Source organism: Prionailurus bengalensis, chromosome C1 (genome assembly GCF_016509475.1).
Source record: "Prionailurus bengalensis isolate Pbe53 chromosome C1, Fcat_Pben_1.1_paternal_pri, whole genome shotgun sequence".
Classification (NCBI taxonomy): Eukaryota; Metazoa; Chordata; class Mammalia; order Carnivora; family Felidae; genus Prionailurus; species Prionailurus bengalensis.
In genome coordinates this window covers 213,771,657-213,791,211 of record NC_057345.1, presented here as the reverse complement: position 1 = coordinate 213,791,211, position 19,555 = coordinate 213,771,657, and the positions used below count along the sequence as shown (strand labels likewise).

The following is a 19,555-nucleotide window of genomic DNA, read 5'->3' as shown; positions in this document are numbered from 1 at the left end:
ATAGCCTTCATTCAGGCAAGAGGGGGGCTGGTAAGGGTCTGTTTCCAAAGCAGGGGCAGGAGTTCTCTTCTGCAGGCCCTGCGGGCTCAGGGGGATCTGGAGTTCAGAGCTCTTCTGTACATCTACCTAGAGTTTTGGGGCTTCACTCCTTCTTCATTGGTGCCCTAACTTTGGCATAGGAGGCCACCCTGAGCTAGAATTCAGGCTTCTCTGAAATTCCGCCCTTCTGAAAATCAGGGCCAGGCCTTCCTTACTGTCTACTTTCCAGCTGCAGGGATGGGGGTGATTTTGGTTTAGGTGATTAATAGCTTTAAGCCTGTCTTTTACTCTTGTCAACATATTAGTGGCACTTACCAACAGCCTTCAAAACCCCACACTTGTTTCAGTTACTATCTCTCCTTCTGTAAATGTCAGATAATTGTTCCAGCGAATATGCCTCTCCCCCTATAGCCCATCCAGTTTCTTACAGGTGAAAGTTTTGGCAATGGCACAGTTGTAACACCTCAGGCACTGTCAACATTCCACTTGTCACCATCTGACTAGACAGTGATCTAACATCAGAACCCCATCCTCAAGTCCTGCTTGCTAGGACCAATACCTTAAGTTGGGTTCCTTGGGAGCAGAGCCCGAGATAAAGTCTCTTGAGTAAGTGATTTATTATGAGAATTTTCTCAGAAGAAGAGGGGTGAGCGAAGCAGGATAGCATGGTAGGAAAAGCCAAGCATGGATTGGTACCAGCTGGAGACTAGCTCCAGCCTGATCTCGTGGGAAGTGAAGGGATACGGATCACTACAGGTTGGTTCCACCTTGGGGCTGGAAGCCGGCCCCCACGCCCAAGAGGTGTAATCTCCAGGTGAAGTTGGCATTGGCAGAGGATGGTACTTTGGGGAAGAGTGTCATCAGCAGCCAACCTCACAGCAGCTGGGACATGAAAGTTCTGCCCAAAAAGGAGATTTTCCAGGGTGTCAACAGCCTCCACTACACCAGTGAACTCCTCTCATTTGCTTCCTCAATAGAAAACACTTCCTTGAATTTCTTCTCGAACTCTGCCTCCAGTCTAAGTCCCATTAGGCCAAAGTCATTGTACTGAAAAATAAATCATAAAGACAAAAATAACAATACTCATTATCAGTGTTATTAGACACCTTGCAATCAAAAACGTTTAGGACCTTGTTTTAAACACCTAAGTTACATTAACCAGGTGAAGCTTAAAAATTCAAGCAGCCAAGAACAACTTGTTTCCTATGTGCATGATTATTTCTGATTAAATAGACAGAAGTGAGAAATCACTGCCATACTTGGGACTCTGACGTATGTGGTTTGGGTTGTTTATTTCAGTGAGACTTAGGAAAGCCATCTATGTCCTTTGAAACCATCAAAGAGCACAGTCTAAGTACAATGAGCCATCCTGCTTCCCTGAAACTTCTAGTCCTCTCTGGTAACCCCTGTAAACTACACGCTCCATTCACATGCAAGAAGTCTAGAATTGGGGTTTCTAAGAGGTTGAGTTGATCTGGGGAGAGATAAGAAGGGTGATATAACTTTAAGATGCCATTCTCTCCTCCTTGGATTTGGAGCAGGTGGGACTCCACTGCTCTCTATGGGCAGCTGTCACCTTTGAGGAGGGGAATGAGCTCTCAGGGGCCTGGAGTTCTGGTTGCAGAAATACCTTCTGACTCACTACTACTCTGCCGTGGTGAGCTTAAGTCCTGAAATGGAAAAGTCACTCATGTCCAGAGCCCTTTCTTGTGCAGGCTTGTCATAGGGTGAGGGAAATGTAAAATTTTCCAGGCACCAGAAAATGAGGGCAGAGTGAGTCAGTGGAAAGAAAATGAAATGGAGGCAGAGAGAGCGCCTCTTACCTTGTAAGATGCCCTGTGGTTCCGAAAGATGAGGCGCATGTCCTGCACAAACTCCTCTACTCTAGGGTAGCCTTGTTTATTTAGCTTCTTCTTGATTTTGTCCAACCACATGGGTTCCTTTAGGTTTTGAGACACCTCTTTAATCTGGTGGGGGAAAAAATATCAATGGGAGAGTTATTGGCATTGTTCAATGTCTGTCTCCAGTGGATTTCCTGTACTCCAGCAGAGATGCAAGACAAAGAAAATGGCGGCTCATGCTCTCCCTCTCATGGGATTCAGATCACAGATCCCCCCTGTGTGAAAGTCACTGAACGTCACAGTGGCCTGTAATCATAGTTGGTTGCTGTTACTTACATAATAATAGTATGGAATCTTCGAAAAAAAGGAGCTCTCTGAATGGCAATAGACCTTCAAGAGGAGGAACTCACATTTCTGCAAAAGAAGGCGGCTGTGAATTCACAGCAGTGTGGAGACATTGAGCCCATTCACATGCCCAGGCAAAGGCATGACTTAACACTGTCTTCTGGAACTTTCCCCAAACACGTTTGGCTTTCAGAAACAGACATGTAATAGGTGAGTTATATATTCTGCAATCCAGTTCTGGTATGATTTCAGCATGATCAAGACATGGCTTGGAAGAGAAGGCTCCCTCAGGCGCCCTTCCCCTCCCTCTAGACCTGTTGGACTTCTCGGTGTCAGGGAGAAGGAGAAGCCTTGGGCTTTGCACCCAGCTCACCAACTGCTCCTCTGGCTGCATCTGCCTCTCCAGGACCTCAGATTCCCCGTGACACTGCTGCCTTTCCAAAAACTCCATCCTGCAGAAGGTGCAACTCCATGGGTTCCTGAGAGGTCAGGCAAAAGTAAGCAAGGGCAAGGCCCCTGGAAACAGCCGCTGTGTCTACGGCTGCCATTGTCTTCCTTTTAGACATGGTTGATGGACACAGCTAGGAGATGAAGGGAATCCCTCTCAGAGCCTCCAGGACCCCCGTGTGGAGCCTGAACCCATGAGGATGGCAAAAGGGTGCCCATGACCCTTCTCCCATTGAGGGTGGCAATAGGGGGCTCTGTGCATGGAGGGTGGGGTTAGGGTGAGTGGTGGGCCCTCCTTTCCCTATCTGAGCTGCTGGGAGCCCTGCCTGCTTCGTCTGAGTGTCAAAACTGAGCCTTAAGCCCTGGGGCCCAGGCTTCTATCAGCCTGTGGAGCCCATGGTAAAATGCACAAACCAGGCCATGTTTCCTGCCTTTCTGAAAAAGTGCAGAACACAAACAGCTGGTGTTCCCACCTCTATGAACAGGGCTCAGGGGTAGAAAATCTTCCCAAAGGGACAGTAACACTAGGTAGGCAAGGGACACAGCCACCAGCCTCAGCATCCCAGAGGGCAGCAAAGAACAGTATTCCCTCCTGCTGCCAGAGTCTTTAAACAGCTGGATCATGCTGCTGGATGCCATACCTACAGCCCTGCTCCTTCTCTCTGCAGGGGGATTTCCTCCTATGGCAGGAGGAGGGGTTCCTAATCCAAGTGAGGGGACTTCATCTCACAAACCTCTCAGTTTCCACTGGTGGGATGTGACAGTCCTCATGAAAAGATCTTGAACAGGTGTCACAACAGAACAGCTTTCCTCCATCCCGGCACATCTCACACACATCAGAGTTTCCCGGCTAGAAGGAGAATCAATGTCGGCATCCCTAGTGAAACCCCGGCAGGCCACCACTATGGGAATCTAGAACTCACTGCCTTTGTGTGAACCTGCATGAACATATCTATGCTTCTCCCTGAGGTGTGAAGGAGGAGTGGCATGGAGTGTAGACTTCAGAAGAAATCATGGTCTGCAGTGATGCCCAGGATGAGGGGCCTGTGTATCAGACCAGAAAAAATTCTCCCTATAAAACCAGAGATTCTAACACAGGAAGACTAGTAGCAAAACAAGATGATTTTATAGGAATTGGAATGATATTGTTACCTTGCTGATAAAACAAGTTCCTGAAATAAAGTATTAAATGCATTTGCCTATACTGCAATGAAGAAATAGAATCATGGAAGGGCAAAATATTGAGAATGTAATAAGATGGAGTAAGCTCCTTAGTGTGGAAAGTGAAAAAAAGATGAAAAGACACTCATTAACCATTATTGGGTCTTGTTTTTGGCTCATATTGGGTAAACAGGGTTCTAGCTATTTCTTTTGTTTTTTAAAATGACCCTATATGAAGAAGTGCTAGTCCCAATAAATGTCTAACCAAAAACTCCCATTCTGTGTCCCAGGGAATCCTCAAAGACACCTCCATCTGGGGTTGAGCCTGCTCTGGCATGGAGACATGGGGCCATTTTACTTCTCATCAGTGCAGACACTCATAGATTACAATCATCAACCCCGAGGAAGCAATGACCCTCTTTCCAGAAGAACAAGGAAATAACAAATACAACAACGCTTAAGAATCTCCCACATATATACTTTTTAACAGATACAGCTCTTTGTTTCTTAGTCCAGCTGCACATTAAAATCATCTGGGCATTAAAATACTAATGTCCTGGTCCCAACGCCAGAGATACTGGGTGGGCATAGCCATTGGTAGTCTTTAATTATAAAACAGGTGATTTTGTGTATCAGAATCATTTGGGACTTTCAAACAATCCTAATGCCCAAGACGTAGCCCAGACTTATTAAGTCAGAATTTCCTACAGAGTGGAATCCAGGTAATATTATTTTTCAAAGGTCCTCGGGTGACTCAGTATGCAGCCCAAGGTGAGATTTAGCCTGAGCAAAGTCTGGTTATTGGGCATAGGGATATCATAAGTCAATGTTGAGTTGTCTCACAATATCTACCCCTGGAAAGATTATGAACAGGGATGAGGGTCTCCATCCATCCCAAACAAGCCACCCAAACGCTGGACTCGAGAGCTGTTTAGATGATTGAAGACCCTCTCTGTTGGCCTAGGGTCAAAATCAGTGTGGATAAGATCTAAATCTTGTTAGGGGATTGCTTTGGAGGTAAAGTACATACAGAACTATTTGACTATCCCTCCTCTGTTGGATGGCCTGTGTCAGTATTACGACTTATGGAAACCCTCTGTGAGTGCTGCCCCTGGAGTCGTGCAAAGGTGACTCTGCCTCAAATGTCTATTTCATTGCAATGAAAGGAATCAAAGCATGATTTAGCATAGAGAGTGTAGTCACCCACAATCCTGATAGACATTATAGCTGGCAGCCCTGTGGGACCACACTGTGATTGGTTGCATGGTGATGGTTTCAGTCCTAACCAGTTCAGCACCCTGGTGGCCCCCTTGAGACTGGATACATGGTCTCCATAAAGGGCCCACCTGCCTTGCATGCATTTCTCTGCAGGACTCACAACAAAGGTCTACCCCCTGGACTCACCAGCTTGGCCCAGTCTGTTCCTTCTGGCTGATCTCAGCTCTGCTGCACCTTGGAGTGGCTGTTTGGGATTTTCCATCTCCTTCACTATTGCCTTCTTTAAAATGCTGCTATTTTTTCAAATTTGCTCCTTACCCCTAATCTGCAGGTCAGCTCTGGCTCTTTCCACTTCAGCCCAGGTTCTAGAGGCCCCAGGGGACTAGAGCTCTGTCCTCTGAGCTCCCATACTCACTTTCAAAGGGAAATGAGGAAACAGGAAGGTTTTACTAAACAAACGGGAAAAGATGTTTTCATGCAGAGACACCAAGTCCAGAATCATCTCCCTGGTGTGGGTGATACACCTTCTGTTCTCTGCTCATCACACAGCGACATGCCCCAACTGAGTGTGAGCACGCTTTAGTCAAATGCAGCAATGGCACAGATAGTGCACGGAGGGACAAGGCCTGGATTATTCTGGGGTTAGAGGCATAGTACTTACATAAGGGTTAACTAAGGTATTGTTGTGAGACTTTGGTATTATCTGTTGAAAAGAAAGAAAGATTGAATGACAATATTGAATGTGAGGATTGCATCCATCCCTTATTTAACAGCCATTTGTTGAGGAATTAAGCCACAGTCTACCCATTATTTCATACCTGGTTTTATGGACCTAGATATCTACTTGGAGAATAAAAAGTACCAAAATACCACTGTTGGGCCCAATGCAAGTTCAATTTCCTGGATTTCCTACCCAAGGTAGGCCTTTGTGAAGTCATGCAGGGAGTCTGGTCTTGGTTCCCACAGATGGAGTTGGAGAGACTCCACTGGTTCTCCTAATTTGAGGATCTCTCAGGCATTTTTCTCTACCTTAGAAAGTATCATCCCACTGGGAGGAGGTGTAATGAGAGAATCAGGCCGATAACTCATCACTAACAGCCCCCAGTGACCACAGGACCTAGAGTCCTGGAATCCATGGGAACGTCCCAGAGAATCCCACTGCCTTTCATAGTCCTCCTAGAGCACAGCCCTAAAGACGAAATGTGCCCAAGGTCCCCAGTGCTGCAGCTTTTCTTCCAGAAGGTCACCCTCCTCTCTCCTCCTAAAAAGATGTCAGCTGGGTGACTTTTCAGAGGTAATTGACTATCACTCACTAGACTTACAATTCTTTTGCATATTCAGTAGAATGACCTGGCTTTCTTCCCTCTGGAATGCTTTTATCTCCACCCAGGACAGAGTAGTCATAGACAAATGATCCATGGGACAGTGACCTGAGAAGTGGCCATGTCATTGCCCCTTTCTCTGTGTAACCTAAAATTTCCGTCCCCCTCCCCCTTGGTTAATCTTCCATGTTAGAATTTGAGGTTGAAACAATCCTCAAGGTCAGGAATATTATTTCAATCATCTCTAATGGCCATTGGGCATTTAGTATGGGTTTGATGATTATATGTTGAATGACTAAATAAACTGAATATTGCTTAACTTAAGAAAAGAGATTACTATCTCTTAAGAAATATTAGAATATGATATACTGGAGAAATATATTATTTTACAACACAGCAGCTGTCACCAAAGGGTATTAGTGACCCTTGTCAAGAGCCAATAAGCTATCACATGGTTTCAAGAGTAATACTTAAGTTTCCAGAAGCCAAGGGGCTCTATCAGCAAAAGTGGTTCTGAGACTCACAGAGGACTCATGGGAGTAATATTGGATCCTGAGATTTGCCACTTTGGGGAGTTCATGGGGAGACAAAATATACAGGCTTGTTGCTAAATAGTGCTGCACCCATGCATAAGGGTAGAACCTGTTGATAAGAAGTTGCAAGCTCACAGGGGTAATCTAATTGAGTAACTATTTTATGTTATTTTTTAAATTTTATTTTTATTTTACTTTTTAAGTAAGCTCTATGACCAACATGGGGCTTGAACTCACAATCCTGAGATCAAGAGTTGCATGCTCTACCAACTGAGCCAGCCAGACACCCCTAACTAAGTCTTCACACCTGGGGAATGATATAGATGCTGGTCTTTAAAATACCAAAGAGATCAAATAATAGTTTCCCTTTAGGAAATCCAGGGGATTAAATATCCCAAGGACCGAAAGTTCAAACAATCCAGAACATCAGATAATCACGTTCCCAGTGGAAGATGAAGACCCATTGCCCAGCTATGCTTGACCTACCTCAGAAGTCTGTGAAAGTCCCAGATGGCCACTCCTACCTGAAGTATGTAAGAATAACATGTCTCGGGGCGCCTGGGTGGCGCAGTCGGTTAAGCGTCCGACTTCAGCCAGGTCACGATCTCGCGGTCCAGGAGTTCGAGCCCCGCGTCAGGCTCTGGGCTGATGGCTCAGAGCCTGGAGCCTGTTTCCGATTCTGTGTCTCCCTCTCTCTCTGCCCCTCCCCCGTTCATGCTCTGTCTCTCTCTGTCCCAAAAATAAATAAACGTTGAAAAAAAAAAAAAAAGAATAACATGTCTCACCTCCCGCTCCTCACTAAGCTCTTATTCATACCCAATCTTGAAAAACCTTGTCTTGAATCTACACTGCACTTAACCTGTTTATTTGTTGTCTACATAGATTTCTTCCACTGAGAGAGAAGTCATTTTCTCAGATAGAAAGGAGATCTGTAGCTGAAAGGGTAGCATCAAAGTAAAAAATTTTCCAGATTGGTCCCTCCCATATGATACATCAATCTCCCAAAAACTTCCTTCCCAACAGCACTGTCTTCAAAAACGGCAAATAATTTCCCCTGAAAAGAATTGCATATGTATGTGTGTAAATTTAAATGGAAGGTGAAAGGGTATGAAATGGGTCAGAAAAGAAATATGCCTTTTGTTACCTGTCACGTGGAATAATACAGTTTCATATATGTCCCAAAGTAGACTGTCTACCAGAGAGGGGTCGTCTGAATCACCATGAACAAACTTGCTCCATCAGATTTCATTTAAGTTAGACAATAGTAACAATGATTTTTTTAGAATATGGGTTTGAGGGGCACCTGGGTGGTCTAGTCTGTTGAATGTCTGACTCTGGATTTCTACTTAAGTCATGATACCAGGGTCGTGGGATCAAGCCCCACATCAGGCTCCACACTGAGCGTGGAGACTGCTTGAGATTCTCTCCCTCTCTCCTTCTGCCTCTCTCCCCATCTCATGTTGTCTCTCTCTCTGTCTCTCTGTCTCTCTGTCTCTCTAAAAATAAAATAAATAAATAAAAGAGGTGCCTGGTGGCTCAGGTAGTTTAAGCGACCAACTCTTGATTTCAGCTCAGGTCATGATCTCATGGTTCATGGGATTGAGCCCCGCATTGGGCTTCACGCTGACAGCACAGAGCCTGCTTGGGATTCTTTCTCTCCCTCTCTCTCTGCCCCTCCTCTCTCTCTCTTTCTCTCTGTCCAAGTAAGTAAATAAACATTAAAAAAGCAGCAACTCTGAAGTCACATGCTCAAAAAGAAGGGTGGGAAGATGGAGGAAACCTAAGTATAATAAGTCAACTGAGAACAGTATATAATTGTGCATAATAACAGCAGTTATGTGATGAGAACTTATAAAAAGTGACATAATAATCACCTTTCTTTTCCTGAAATATTTTCTTAGAGGATTATGTAGAAATCCTTTCTGAAAGATAAAAAGATCCAAGTATGTGGTTACATGTGATTCTGCTTTGTGAGTCTGGCATTTTCAGCCTCTTCCCATATATTTCTACCTGACTGTCCCACTGTCAACTCAAAGCCAGGGTGGCTAAATGACAAACCATCTCCCTCTCTTCACCTGTACTTCTTCTAGAATTCTATCAATGGTAGAATTTCAAGCAATGGAAATATCATCTTTAGAACTTTTTTTTCTCATGTGCTTTTTCCCCCCAAATTTTAAGAGGTTTTCCTTCACAATCTCTTTGACACCTCCCATTTCCTTTCCATTCCTGCCAATGCCACCCATGCTGAGTCCATTGACCAGAGCAATTCAATCAACACACACTTATCCCATGCGTACTGGATATCAGATACTCTGGACAATCTTGGGAACACAAAGATGGGCAAACCCTAGAGGTGTCTAGAGAGAAAAAGGAAATACATGGAAAGATAATTATGAAACAGTGTAATAATGGTCTAGGTAGTGGGCTCATGGATCCCAGAGAGGGGATGGAAATCACTTCAAGGCACCATTGTTGTCTAAAATACTGCTAAATATGTCATCTCACATCTCAGAAGAATTCACTGATTTTTCATTGTCTATATTATGAATTTAAACTCCTTAGGCTGATATTAAATCCCTCCATAAACAACTCTAATTCATGCATCATGCCTGTCATACACAACCTGTCTACCCCAACCCACAGAGCCACTTTAGTTGTAGTTCTTGTTTTCATGCCATTCTTTCTCTGGAGTAGCCTCTTTCCATTTGTATGACTGTACACTGTCTTATTTCAGTGTATTACATGAAGTTGTCTTCGTGCACCTGAGTCACAGTAACCTCTCCCTCCTCTAAGCTCCAGCCCCTATCCAGGCAAAGCCCCCTTTCTGGCATTTGATGTGGCATTTTACAGAGGTTATGAATGTGGGGCATCTCTTCCTGGGTAAGTGGATAAACTCAGGGGCATCAGGTTTTATCTATAACTCAACAAAAACATGGTGAGCAAATAATGACCATACAACATGGAAAGTCCATCTGCTCCAGTCCCTGGAATACCTCCATCAGCCATCGTAGAGGCCTCCTACCACAGCGCACACTCAGCTTCCAGTTCTTTGATCTTGCGTAGCCTCCTCTGATTTCAAACTCCCTGGGGGTGAACCATTTTCCATCCTCACTCTGTATAGATCTCACCAAGGATCCTCCTGTAAGACCAGGGTAAGTTGATTCTGAGCCCTCTATGTCTTCAGAACTCTGATGATGGGATCCTACCACAATGCATCTGGAGCCACCCAATTTGGGCTCCAGATGTGTAGCAGGAGAGTGTAACCTTCCTTTTCAGCCTTCAGACTCCCAAAATCTAGCCTGTAAGTCCCCTCAAAGGAGATTTCCTGCGTTGGGGCAATATTTTTTAAACCTCGTGCAACAAGGTGATGATTACCATCAAAATCAATCTTTTATAAGTATTTCAAAATCATCTACAAAGGAAAAGCAAGTGAACCTGAAGGGTGAGAGGATCTCAATTTGCTGGGGAAAGAGAACAGACCAGAGTCTCCAACAGCTCTTGGGGGCAATGTGGAAGCAGAACCTCAAGTTGAGACTGAGCTCAGAATGGTACCACCCAATATCTGTAGCCTTTGTTACATTTTTTATCCAATGTAATGGCATTATTGAGCAGATATTTTCCCATCCCCCAAATCATAGATAGCTGATAATAAAAATAATTAGGGAGGCACCTAGGTGGCTCAGTTGGTTGAGCATCTGACTCTTGATCTTTGCTTAGGTCATGATCTCATAATTCATGGGTTTGAGCCCCACATTGGGCTCTGCACTGATGGTGTGGAGCCTGCTTGGATTTCTGTCTCTTGTTCTCTCTGCCCCTCCCCTGCTTGTGCTCTCTCTCTAAATACATAAATACATAAATAAATAAATAAATAAAGTTAAAAAAAATAATTGTGAAGTGTTACCCAGTGGAAAATTAAGCTATGCATAAAAGATAATCATATGAGGGGCGCCTGGGTGGCGCAGTCGGTTAAGCGTCCGACTTCAGCCAGGTCACAATCTCGCCGTCCACGAGTTCGAGCCCCGCGTCGGGCTCTGGGCTGATGGCTCAGAGCCTGGAGCCTGTTTCCGATTCTGTGTCTCCCTCTCTCTCTGCCCCTCGCCCGTTCATGCTCTGTCTCTCTCTGTCCCAAAAATAAATAAACGTTGAAAAAAAAAAAAAGATAATCATATGCTAAACAGTCATTTCTCAGTCATTAGAAAAACACACATCAAAATCACAATGAGATACCACTCCACACCCACTGGGATGGTCGTAATAATAAAAAAGTCAGACACTAACAAGTGGTGACAAGGAAGTAGAAAAATTGGTGCCCTCATACATCGCTGGTGGGAATATAAAATAGTGCAGTCACTGTGGAAGACATTTTGGTGCTTTCTCAATAAATTAAATATAGATTTACCCTATGAACTAGTGGTTGTACTCCTGGTCTAGAACCAAAAGAACTGAAAACACTTGTTGACACAAAACTTTATACATGAATATTCAAAACAGCATTGGTCATAATAGCTAAAGAGTGGAAACAACCCAAAGTGATGAATGAATGATGTGTATGGTGTATTCACACCATGAAATGTATTATTTGGCAAAAAAAAAAAAAGAATACATGCTGTTACACAGATGAACCTTGAAAACATCATGCTAAAGTGAAAGAGCTCAGACAGAAAAGGGCACATGTTAAATAATTCTGTTTATATGAAATACCCAGAATAGGCCAATTTATTAAGCAGAAAATAGATCAGTGGCCGCTTAGGGCTTGACAGTGGGATGAACTGGGAACGTGTACTGACTGCAAATAGATATGACATTTGCTTTAGTCGGGGACAGACACAAATGTTCTGAGATTGGGTTGTGGTGATGGCTGAACAATCCTGGGAAAATGCAAACAAAGTTCAACACTGAATTGTATACTCTGGGTGGGAAACTGTACTATATGGGATTGTATCTCAGTCAAGCTATTTAAGTATTTTACATCAATTACATAAATTAATTCCTCAGAGCTACACTGTGAGGTAGGTTTTGAATTATTATCCCCCTTTTTAGATGAGAAACATTTCATCTAAAGCTCAGAAAGGTCCCACTCTCTACTCAGATAAATCAGGCCCTCCTGGTATAGGTGTGGCTGGGGTTCAGGCTTCCAATTCTAAATTCTGTGCTCTTTTCACCACATCAACACCTCGCCCTGGTGGTGATCATCCAGAAGGGAGAGAGGATATGAAGGTTGAGGTTGAGGGCTTCTTCCTTTTAATGCTGATTTACTTCTTTTTGGTTCTTTGGGCACCCCCATGGACACTTCGATGTGGGAGTGAGCACTTAATATGTATGATTTCTGAAGGTGTAAACAGCATCTTAGGGATCCCTTCCTCTTTCCCTTGAGCCAAACTTCAGCCTCAATACCTCGACCTGTGCAATTGACATGGGTAATTCACATACTGCAAATCAAAGTAGACCTGGAACCCACCTTGTTTCAGTTTCTTCTTATATAACATCCCCTTCACCTCACCACAGGTCACAGGAAGTATTTGAGAGCGAAAATCCACCATACAATCTGTGTGACTTCTTGACCCTGAAAGAGAAGATTTCTTCATTCTACTTCATTGTGCAAATCAATCTTGTTGATTTTGTTCCTATAAAGATATAGAGGTGCTTGGAGAAATCTATTCCACAAATGTCTAGAGTCAAAGTCTTTCTTCTATGTGACATTTTTGATACATAACGACAAAATGTCTACCTTTATCTTACCCCTCAAATGCCACACAAAACAGAATGCTTTTTCAGAGAAATCAGGCTTCAGGAAAACTGCCTTATTCTCAATCATTTCAACCTTGTTGGTTCTTCTATGACATTGAAACACACAACAGCTGCCATGTTCTGAAGGGAGCTGTCCAGCCACACTATTTTACTGCAGTTAGGTAACCGGAGACAAAGCAGACTGCACTAATGTCTTCTTGATTGAGATCTGACTGACTGAGCAGAGAGAGGGTAATGAATGACAAGTTAACCTAATGGAGATGACGTCTGCCTTCTAGTCTTGTTCTCTGCTTTGCTTCATTTCTCTCTCACATCAGCTTTCTCCATAGCTAAAAGAGGAGCTCAGGAAACTCTAGAATAATCTGCACGCTGCATGAGGAAAGGCAGCTGGAGACCTGACACCACAAAATCAGGAGTGAAAAGTCTTCAAATGAACTAACTCAAGGAGGATGTGTAGCTGATGCTGTCCTTCCAGCCAATGTTTTAGAGCCAAGATGGGAGGTGGCGGCCTGTCCACGGTCCAGTTTTGAGCCAGGTAGACTATCAGAACTGCAAGGAACTGAGAGGGTTGGCCTAATTCACTCTCTTGCTTTACAGATGAAGAAACTGAGGCGAAAGAAGTCAAGTGACAGGCCCAAGCCCACACAGTCAAAAGTAGAGAAAGACACAGACTACTACTGACCGCTACTCTTGGCTGGTGTGCAACCTGTGACTCTTGATGTAGCAAGAGAAGGATCAGCTAAATAGTTTGTGGGTTGTATGGCAACAGACAATTTCCAGCTTGGAAGTTGTCAGTTCAGTGGGGACAGCATTCCTGTAGTGGCCCCTGGACCTGCAAGTCCTGGTCACCAAGTTACTTGTTTATGGGATTATCCTCTTTCTCTCCCTGACATAGTTTGAAAATGACTCAAATGGTATACATCTCTCAACAGCTACTAAAGCTGCAAAGTAGTTAGGGAAGTGGGTTTATTGCTAAAATCACAGAGCACAGGAAAATAGCTGTTTAGTTACTGAAGTTATTCCCCTTTTCTTCTTTACCTTTTGGCCGGACTCTTTTCCGTGAGGCTCTGTCACCATGAGTTGAGTAAACAGGAGGTCTGCCTCTCTTTTTCCCTGAGAAAATAGAAAAATATAATCACTGAATGTATTAGTGCTTTCCAAAATTTCCATTTAAATATAACTTCCCCAAAGTCAGTCTAATGGATAAAGAAAAATACACAATCCCTAGTTTTAAGATACCAAGAATTAGATAGGTCATCTTATGTTCATCTTGTATTTTATTTGTCATATCTCACATTAGTAAAACAAACAAGTGAAATCAGCATTTCATTTATATCTCAAGCAACTATGTGTTAAGTACTTAATAGATGCCAATTGTACACCTACTAATTGACTTAGTCTTCTCAACAAACATATGAAATCAAGATGATGATCACTGCCATTAAAGAAACTAAAATATTCAGGGAAAATTGAGACAAAAATTACAAAATTAAATGAAGGCATTTCAGGTTTCTTCTTGCAGAGAAATAGAAATGGAAGTTCTGTGAAGGAAACTCTACGGTGAGCTTCACAGGTGAGACACATGTTACACATCACCTTGAATTAAGTTATTTATACATCTGTGCTGAAAGCAATAGTAAATAGTAAACCAAAGGCTTTGTCCACCTGGGTTTTGGCAAAGATATTAGAATCTAAGAAACTAACCAGAAGAAGGCTAACCTAAGAAGATTGGGTAGAATTGAGTCTTCTAAAATCTTAATTTCAAGCAGTTATTAAGGATTGACCTGGTAGATGTTGCAGCGAGGAATGTTCTTCCTTTTGAAAGTTTTGGCTATGGATATGAATCTCAGTGTTTTCTATCATGCAAATGTGGTTTATTTTCTCAGACAGAAGGATAAATTCCTTTTCTCCTCTCTGTGTTCAATGCCCTATCACCTGGTGGTACTGGGTTAGGTTATTTAGACCCCACAAGGAAATATTTTCTAGACTACCCTGTCCTAAGTGCTGTAAAATGTCAGCAGGTTACAAGCATATTAGACCAGCAAAGTAAAAAGAATCTTTCTTTCAATCAAACCTAAAATGGACCAATTGCTTGGTTAGTAATTCCACCTTCTGGTCTTTAGCCTAAACAACTACTGAGAGGGTTTTCATCTCTTCAAGACCAAAATGGCCCCATGTACAAATATTGATAATTAGACCTTATCACAACATCAAACAAGCTACAGACTTGCAAGTTGGCTCTCTGTTTTAACTTCACCAAGATAATAGCAGTTCAAATGAGGGTCTACAAAGATTTATGAACTCAATCTATAAGAATCTTCTATAAGAAGGTGGAAGACTTAGCCATGGGGTAAGGATAACTACTAAAAAAAAAGGTGGAAATATGGTTCTCAAAAAGGCATATTAATCTCTTTGCCCCATCTTGCTTCCTCTCTCCAGAAAGCGGGGTCACCAGGTGATAGAAGGTCATCGACCCAGGTATGGTTCTCTAAGGGGCCCTCCTCGCCTCCTCTCCACCCAAGATGCCAAAGCAGTTATGGACTCTCTCTGCTGCTCTCCCTCATCCCTTTCCTGAAGGCCCATGCTCACAACCCAGTAAGAAGAGATCCAGACAGCTTATTCTTGCCTCTCCTAACTGCAAGTCAGGCTTGACACTCAAACTCTAATCACAGCCTTGAACAATCCAACAAATAAAAAGTTCTTTCTTGCTCTCTGTCTCTCTCTGGTTACATCTTTCCTGGAACAAGTGGCTTTGTTAGATTTACCTTTCATCAAACCTGTAAGGCCTAATATTTTTAGGGAGAAAAAGGAAATACATTGAAGTCCATTCTAGTCTGCGGAGCTTTTGGCATAAGGAGATTTGGATCTTAAAACCAACTAATTCATAATACAGCAGCACTATTGTGTTTCACTTTGAAAACAGACTGACTAAGCAAGACAGGATGTAACTATTTTTTGTGTTCCCAGTTTGTAATACCCATTTAATAATAAAATCCCCCACCACAAACTCTAATATGGCAGTCAGAATATAATTTAAGGTTATTTTTTTTAATTGTTATGCTTGGTATTAGTTAATCTCTAATAGTAAGTGGGACAGAATTTTAAATTTTTTCCTGCTTTCCCAAAGTTTTAGAAGAAGTTTCAATAGCTGGGAACAATTCACTAAGTGCTAACGGGGGTAACTAACTGTCCCAGTCTACCCAGGACTAAGGGGTATCCAGGATTCAGGATTTTCAGTGGCAAAACTGGGACTCTCCTGGGCAAACCAGGGTGAGTTGATGGTCTTAGTTTCAAGCTATTCACAGAGGCAATGCACCAAACCACCTATGTGACCATACAAAGTATTGGGGGAACAGGTTACCCCAGCTCTGGCTCTTCACTCACATCCAGGCAGCAGAAGAAGGCCTACATTTCTCTCCAAAGAAGTCAAGCAGTGGCACCAGACCACACTGAGAAGCTGGTGAAAGAATCTTGTGGAGGAAAGAGCTAGTGACTGTGTACCCTGCATTCCCAATGTTATCTCAGAGCTGCCTCTGTCACGTGAGACACTTCCATATTCTTATCTCTCTTCTCTCATCCGTCCCCCCTAATCATGGTGGGGCCCAAACCAGCAGCTCTTGACTGGGGGGGGGGCAGAGCCAAGAGAGAATGTGAGAAGAATCTGACCATGCCACTTCTGCACTGCAGGTGCCCCAGACCAACGTTTGCTCAGGCTGAAGGAGGGGAAGCACTTTGACATGGAGAAAACACTGACGTTTTAATGTAGTACAGAAAGGATTCTCAACTAATGGAAAGAGAATTTCACTCTTGGGACAAGGAGAAAGAATGCCATCAGGCATGCCCAAGACAAGAAAAACTCATCCAGAAGGTAGACTTGAAAGAACAGTGAGAAAATGAACTTGCTTTCCATTTGTAATTTACCAAGTCTGGCCATTTTCATAAGCCAATGATGTAAGGTAAAGAAGTTTCCATGAAAAGCAGATAAAACTCAAGAAAAGGATTTTAGGTCCTGGGCAAATAAAAACTATAATATAAATGCAAGCAATTTATAACCTTGGCTCCAAATGGGTTTGTTTGCTTTCTAGATTTCATAGCTTCCAATTTGACTGGTAATGTTGGCTAGTAAAAAATTAAGGAGGATCTATGTTCCTCAAAACCTTAGCAAAATTCGCATTTGCCCCCGAGGCCAAGTGTAAGTGGCACAAACTTTATCTTACCCTTGATCTTGGCAGGTTCTCGCAGATGCATTTTCCCCCTTTTCCCACTGGAGACCAACTGGCCAGGAGTGTTGCTGCTCTCTAGGGGATAAGCAGGGGAAGATACAGAGTTGGACAAAACAGCAGTTGACATGAGAGACCAAAAGCAAGTGAGTGAACACCAGACTCAATTCTGAACCCCCTTTCACTGTTCACTCAGACAAGAAAGCACATTAATGGTAAGGGATCTCAAAGAGAAGTCTAGTACATGCTCCACTTTTAGGAGGACTTATAAATGACATATAAGATTTCATTGTATTTTGGAAAGAAATGGTTTAGAATTTATCTATATACACAGAGACCTAAATGAAAATGTATGATAATTAAATCCAAAAATTTGGTATTCGGAAAATAAGTGTTCTTAAAATGGATGCAACCACTTTTGTTTTTCTTGCCCAACAAAATTGTACACATTCGCCAACAGGGAAACTGTGTAAATTGAGAAGAACATCGGATATAGAGATTGGTGAAAATTAATAACTTTCAGTTGGACTCTGAAATCTTACTCTATGGATCTGGTTCAAAATTGGCCATCATATGGAAAATGAGGTCTAGCTCTCATTGTCTAAAAGAAAAGAGTTCTTTAAACCACTACTGAAACAAAAGATTTCAGGGGTCCAATTAGAAGTAGCACATATAGGGGTGCCTGAGTGACTCAGTTGAGTGTCTGTTGGTTTCAACTTGGGTTGTGATCCTGGGGTACTGGGATCGAGCCCTGCATTGGGTTCCATGTTGAGTGCAGAGCCTGCTTGGGATTCTCTCACTTTCTGTTTCTCTCTCTCTCTCTCCCCCCACCCCACATGTATGCTCTCTTTCTCTCAAATAAAACTACAATAAAATTCAAAAAAGAAGTAATACATATATACTACTGGAAATTTAGAAAATGAAAATTGTATGAAACATCACCATTCTAGAGAGAGCCATAATTAACTTATTGAACAATATTCCCCTAAGCTTTTGTCTTTGTATATTTTACTATTTATTTGCTTTTAAATGTTTATTTATTTTGAGAGAGAGAGAGCATGTGTGCACATGTGTGCACATGAGCAGGGAAATGGCAGAGAGAGAGAGAGAGAGAGAGAGAGAGAGAGAATCCCAAGCAGGCTCTATGCTGGCAGTGCAGAGCCCAATGTAGGCTCTGAACTGAAATCGAGAGCTGGATGCTTAACTGACTGAGCCACCAAGGCTGTCCCTTTACTATTCAAATACTTTTTCATTACAAAATTTGAACGTGTTTAATATTTCCAAAGTAAACACGTGCATTTAAAAACCACAAATAAAAACACACCTCTACTCCAATGACCATATATATGCAACTACTGCTTATATTTTTATTGATGAACATCTACTGATTTTTCCCCTATATCTATGTCTCTCTCCATACAAATAAATATGTACAAATAAGAATTTGTAGACAGATAAAAACACATTTGTATAGTTACATGATTTTGCTTTTTACCACGTGCACACATGCGCACACACCTACACAGTCTGCTTTTGCATTTGTCTTTCTGTGGAACATCTTACCAAGTTAATACAAGTTTCTCGAGCCAGCAGAGAAGCCACATATTGAGGATGGCAGTGTCTCCCTGAATCATTTAGCTCTGGGTGATTACATGTTAGAGAACTAAACGATTTTGTGGAAGCCACTGTGTTTTCAGGCCTCTGTTAATAGTGGCTTAACTTAGGTCCTAAGGACACCACTGCTAGGAAGCAGCTCAAGTGCTTACCTTTTTGGGGTAAGTTTCTCTGAAATTTCCTTTTATGTCTTGTCCAGCAATGGCCTTTCTTTTTTCCTTCGAACAAAAGAGAATAAAGTTCATCATTCAGAGCTGTAAATATAATTCTCAAAGCCATATGTGTTGATAGTTTTCATGTACTTTTACAGGCCACAGAACAGGGCAAAATTCTTAACTACAACCACAACAGTGTGAGGCTGATTGCAGAGTTCTGCTTTATTCTGCACGGACTTGGGAGACTATAGGAGATGACCTTCCTTTGAAAATTAAAAAAAAAAAAAACCCACTAAAATTGGAAAATAAATTCCTGCTGGTGCCTTCACCTGAATGATCATTGTTGTGGGTATATAGCAGTATGTTTCCTCTTCAAGCGTCTTTCTGGTGCATTCAAACGTGCAATAAAGGAGGCACACTCCTCACAGCTGGATCGTGTCACGGATAATCGGCCGTGCTGGGGATTCGGAGGCATTCTCAGCTTTGACGTGGAGACTTAAGCAGTCTCCGTACGTGCAGTTGTGACCCAAATCCTCCCACTTACATGCCATCTAATGCTCGAAGTTCCGGGAGAGTGTAAAGAAACCGCAGCGGGTTATGTGTTGTGTTTTGCATTCTTGTGAATGATGTGAAAATACAGGCGCGTGAGAAGACCATTGGCACTGGGTAAACAGAGCTCGTACCTTGTTACTATTCTGAAATAACAGTAGCCAACTACTAGATTTTTACTGCTAAGGGTGAAGACCCAATCCATGGAGGAGGCCTTCCAACTCCCACTTGAGATTTCCATTCGTAGGTGGGTCAACTCACACTCTGGGACTTAAAGGCAGGAAGGGCCTTGCTCATCCAAGGAAATGGTATGTTCAAGAATTCAGGGGTCTTGCGCCATTGGCACCTCAACTTTTCATGACC

At 42.7% G+C, this 19,555-nt stretch overlaps 1 protein-coding gene across 14 annotated transcripts in view; it reads right to left on the bottom strand.

Annotated features, from left to right (window-relative positions):
* Positions 1–632: 632 nt before the first annotated feature.
* The window catches only part of LOC122481879 (nuclear body protein SP140-like), a 66,730-nt gene continuing 47,807 nt past the window's right edge, over positions 633–19,555 (bottom strand). For 12 of the 14 annotated variants that reach the window (XM_043578113.1, XM_043578112.1, XM_043578124.1 and 9 more), the window contains 12 exons: positions 18,641–18,706; positions 16,872–16,952; positions 13,693–13,767; positions 12,365–12,469; positions 9,900–10,045; positions 8,781–8,828; positions 5,713–5,754; positions 3,407–3,522; positions 2,599–2,704; positions 2,217–2,294; positions 1,863–2,006; positions 633–1,086 (listed from right to left, as the gene is read on the bottom strand). In XM_043578113.1, coding sequence (XP_043434048.1) covers positions 979–1,086; positions 1,863–2,006; positions 2,217–2,294; positions 2,599–2,704; positions 3,407–3,522; positions 5,713–5,754; positions 8,781–8,828; positions 9,900–10,045; positions 12,365–12,469; positions 13,693–13,767; positions 16,872–16,952; positions 18,641–18,706 — 1,115 coding nt within the window. In that variant the 3' untranslated portion in view covers positions 633–978. The remainder of the gene's footprint in view (positions 1,087–1,862; positions 2,007–2,216; positions 2,295–2,598; positions 2,705–3,406; positions 3,523–5,712; positions 5,755–8,780; positions 8,829–9,899; positions 10,046–12,364; positions 12,470–13,692; positions 13,768–16,871; positions 16,953–18,640; positions 18,707–19,555) is intronic. The other 2 variants (XM_043578121.1, XM_043578116.1) reach the window with 2 other exon arrangements.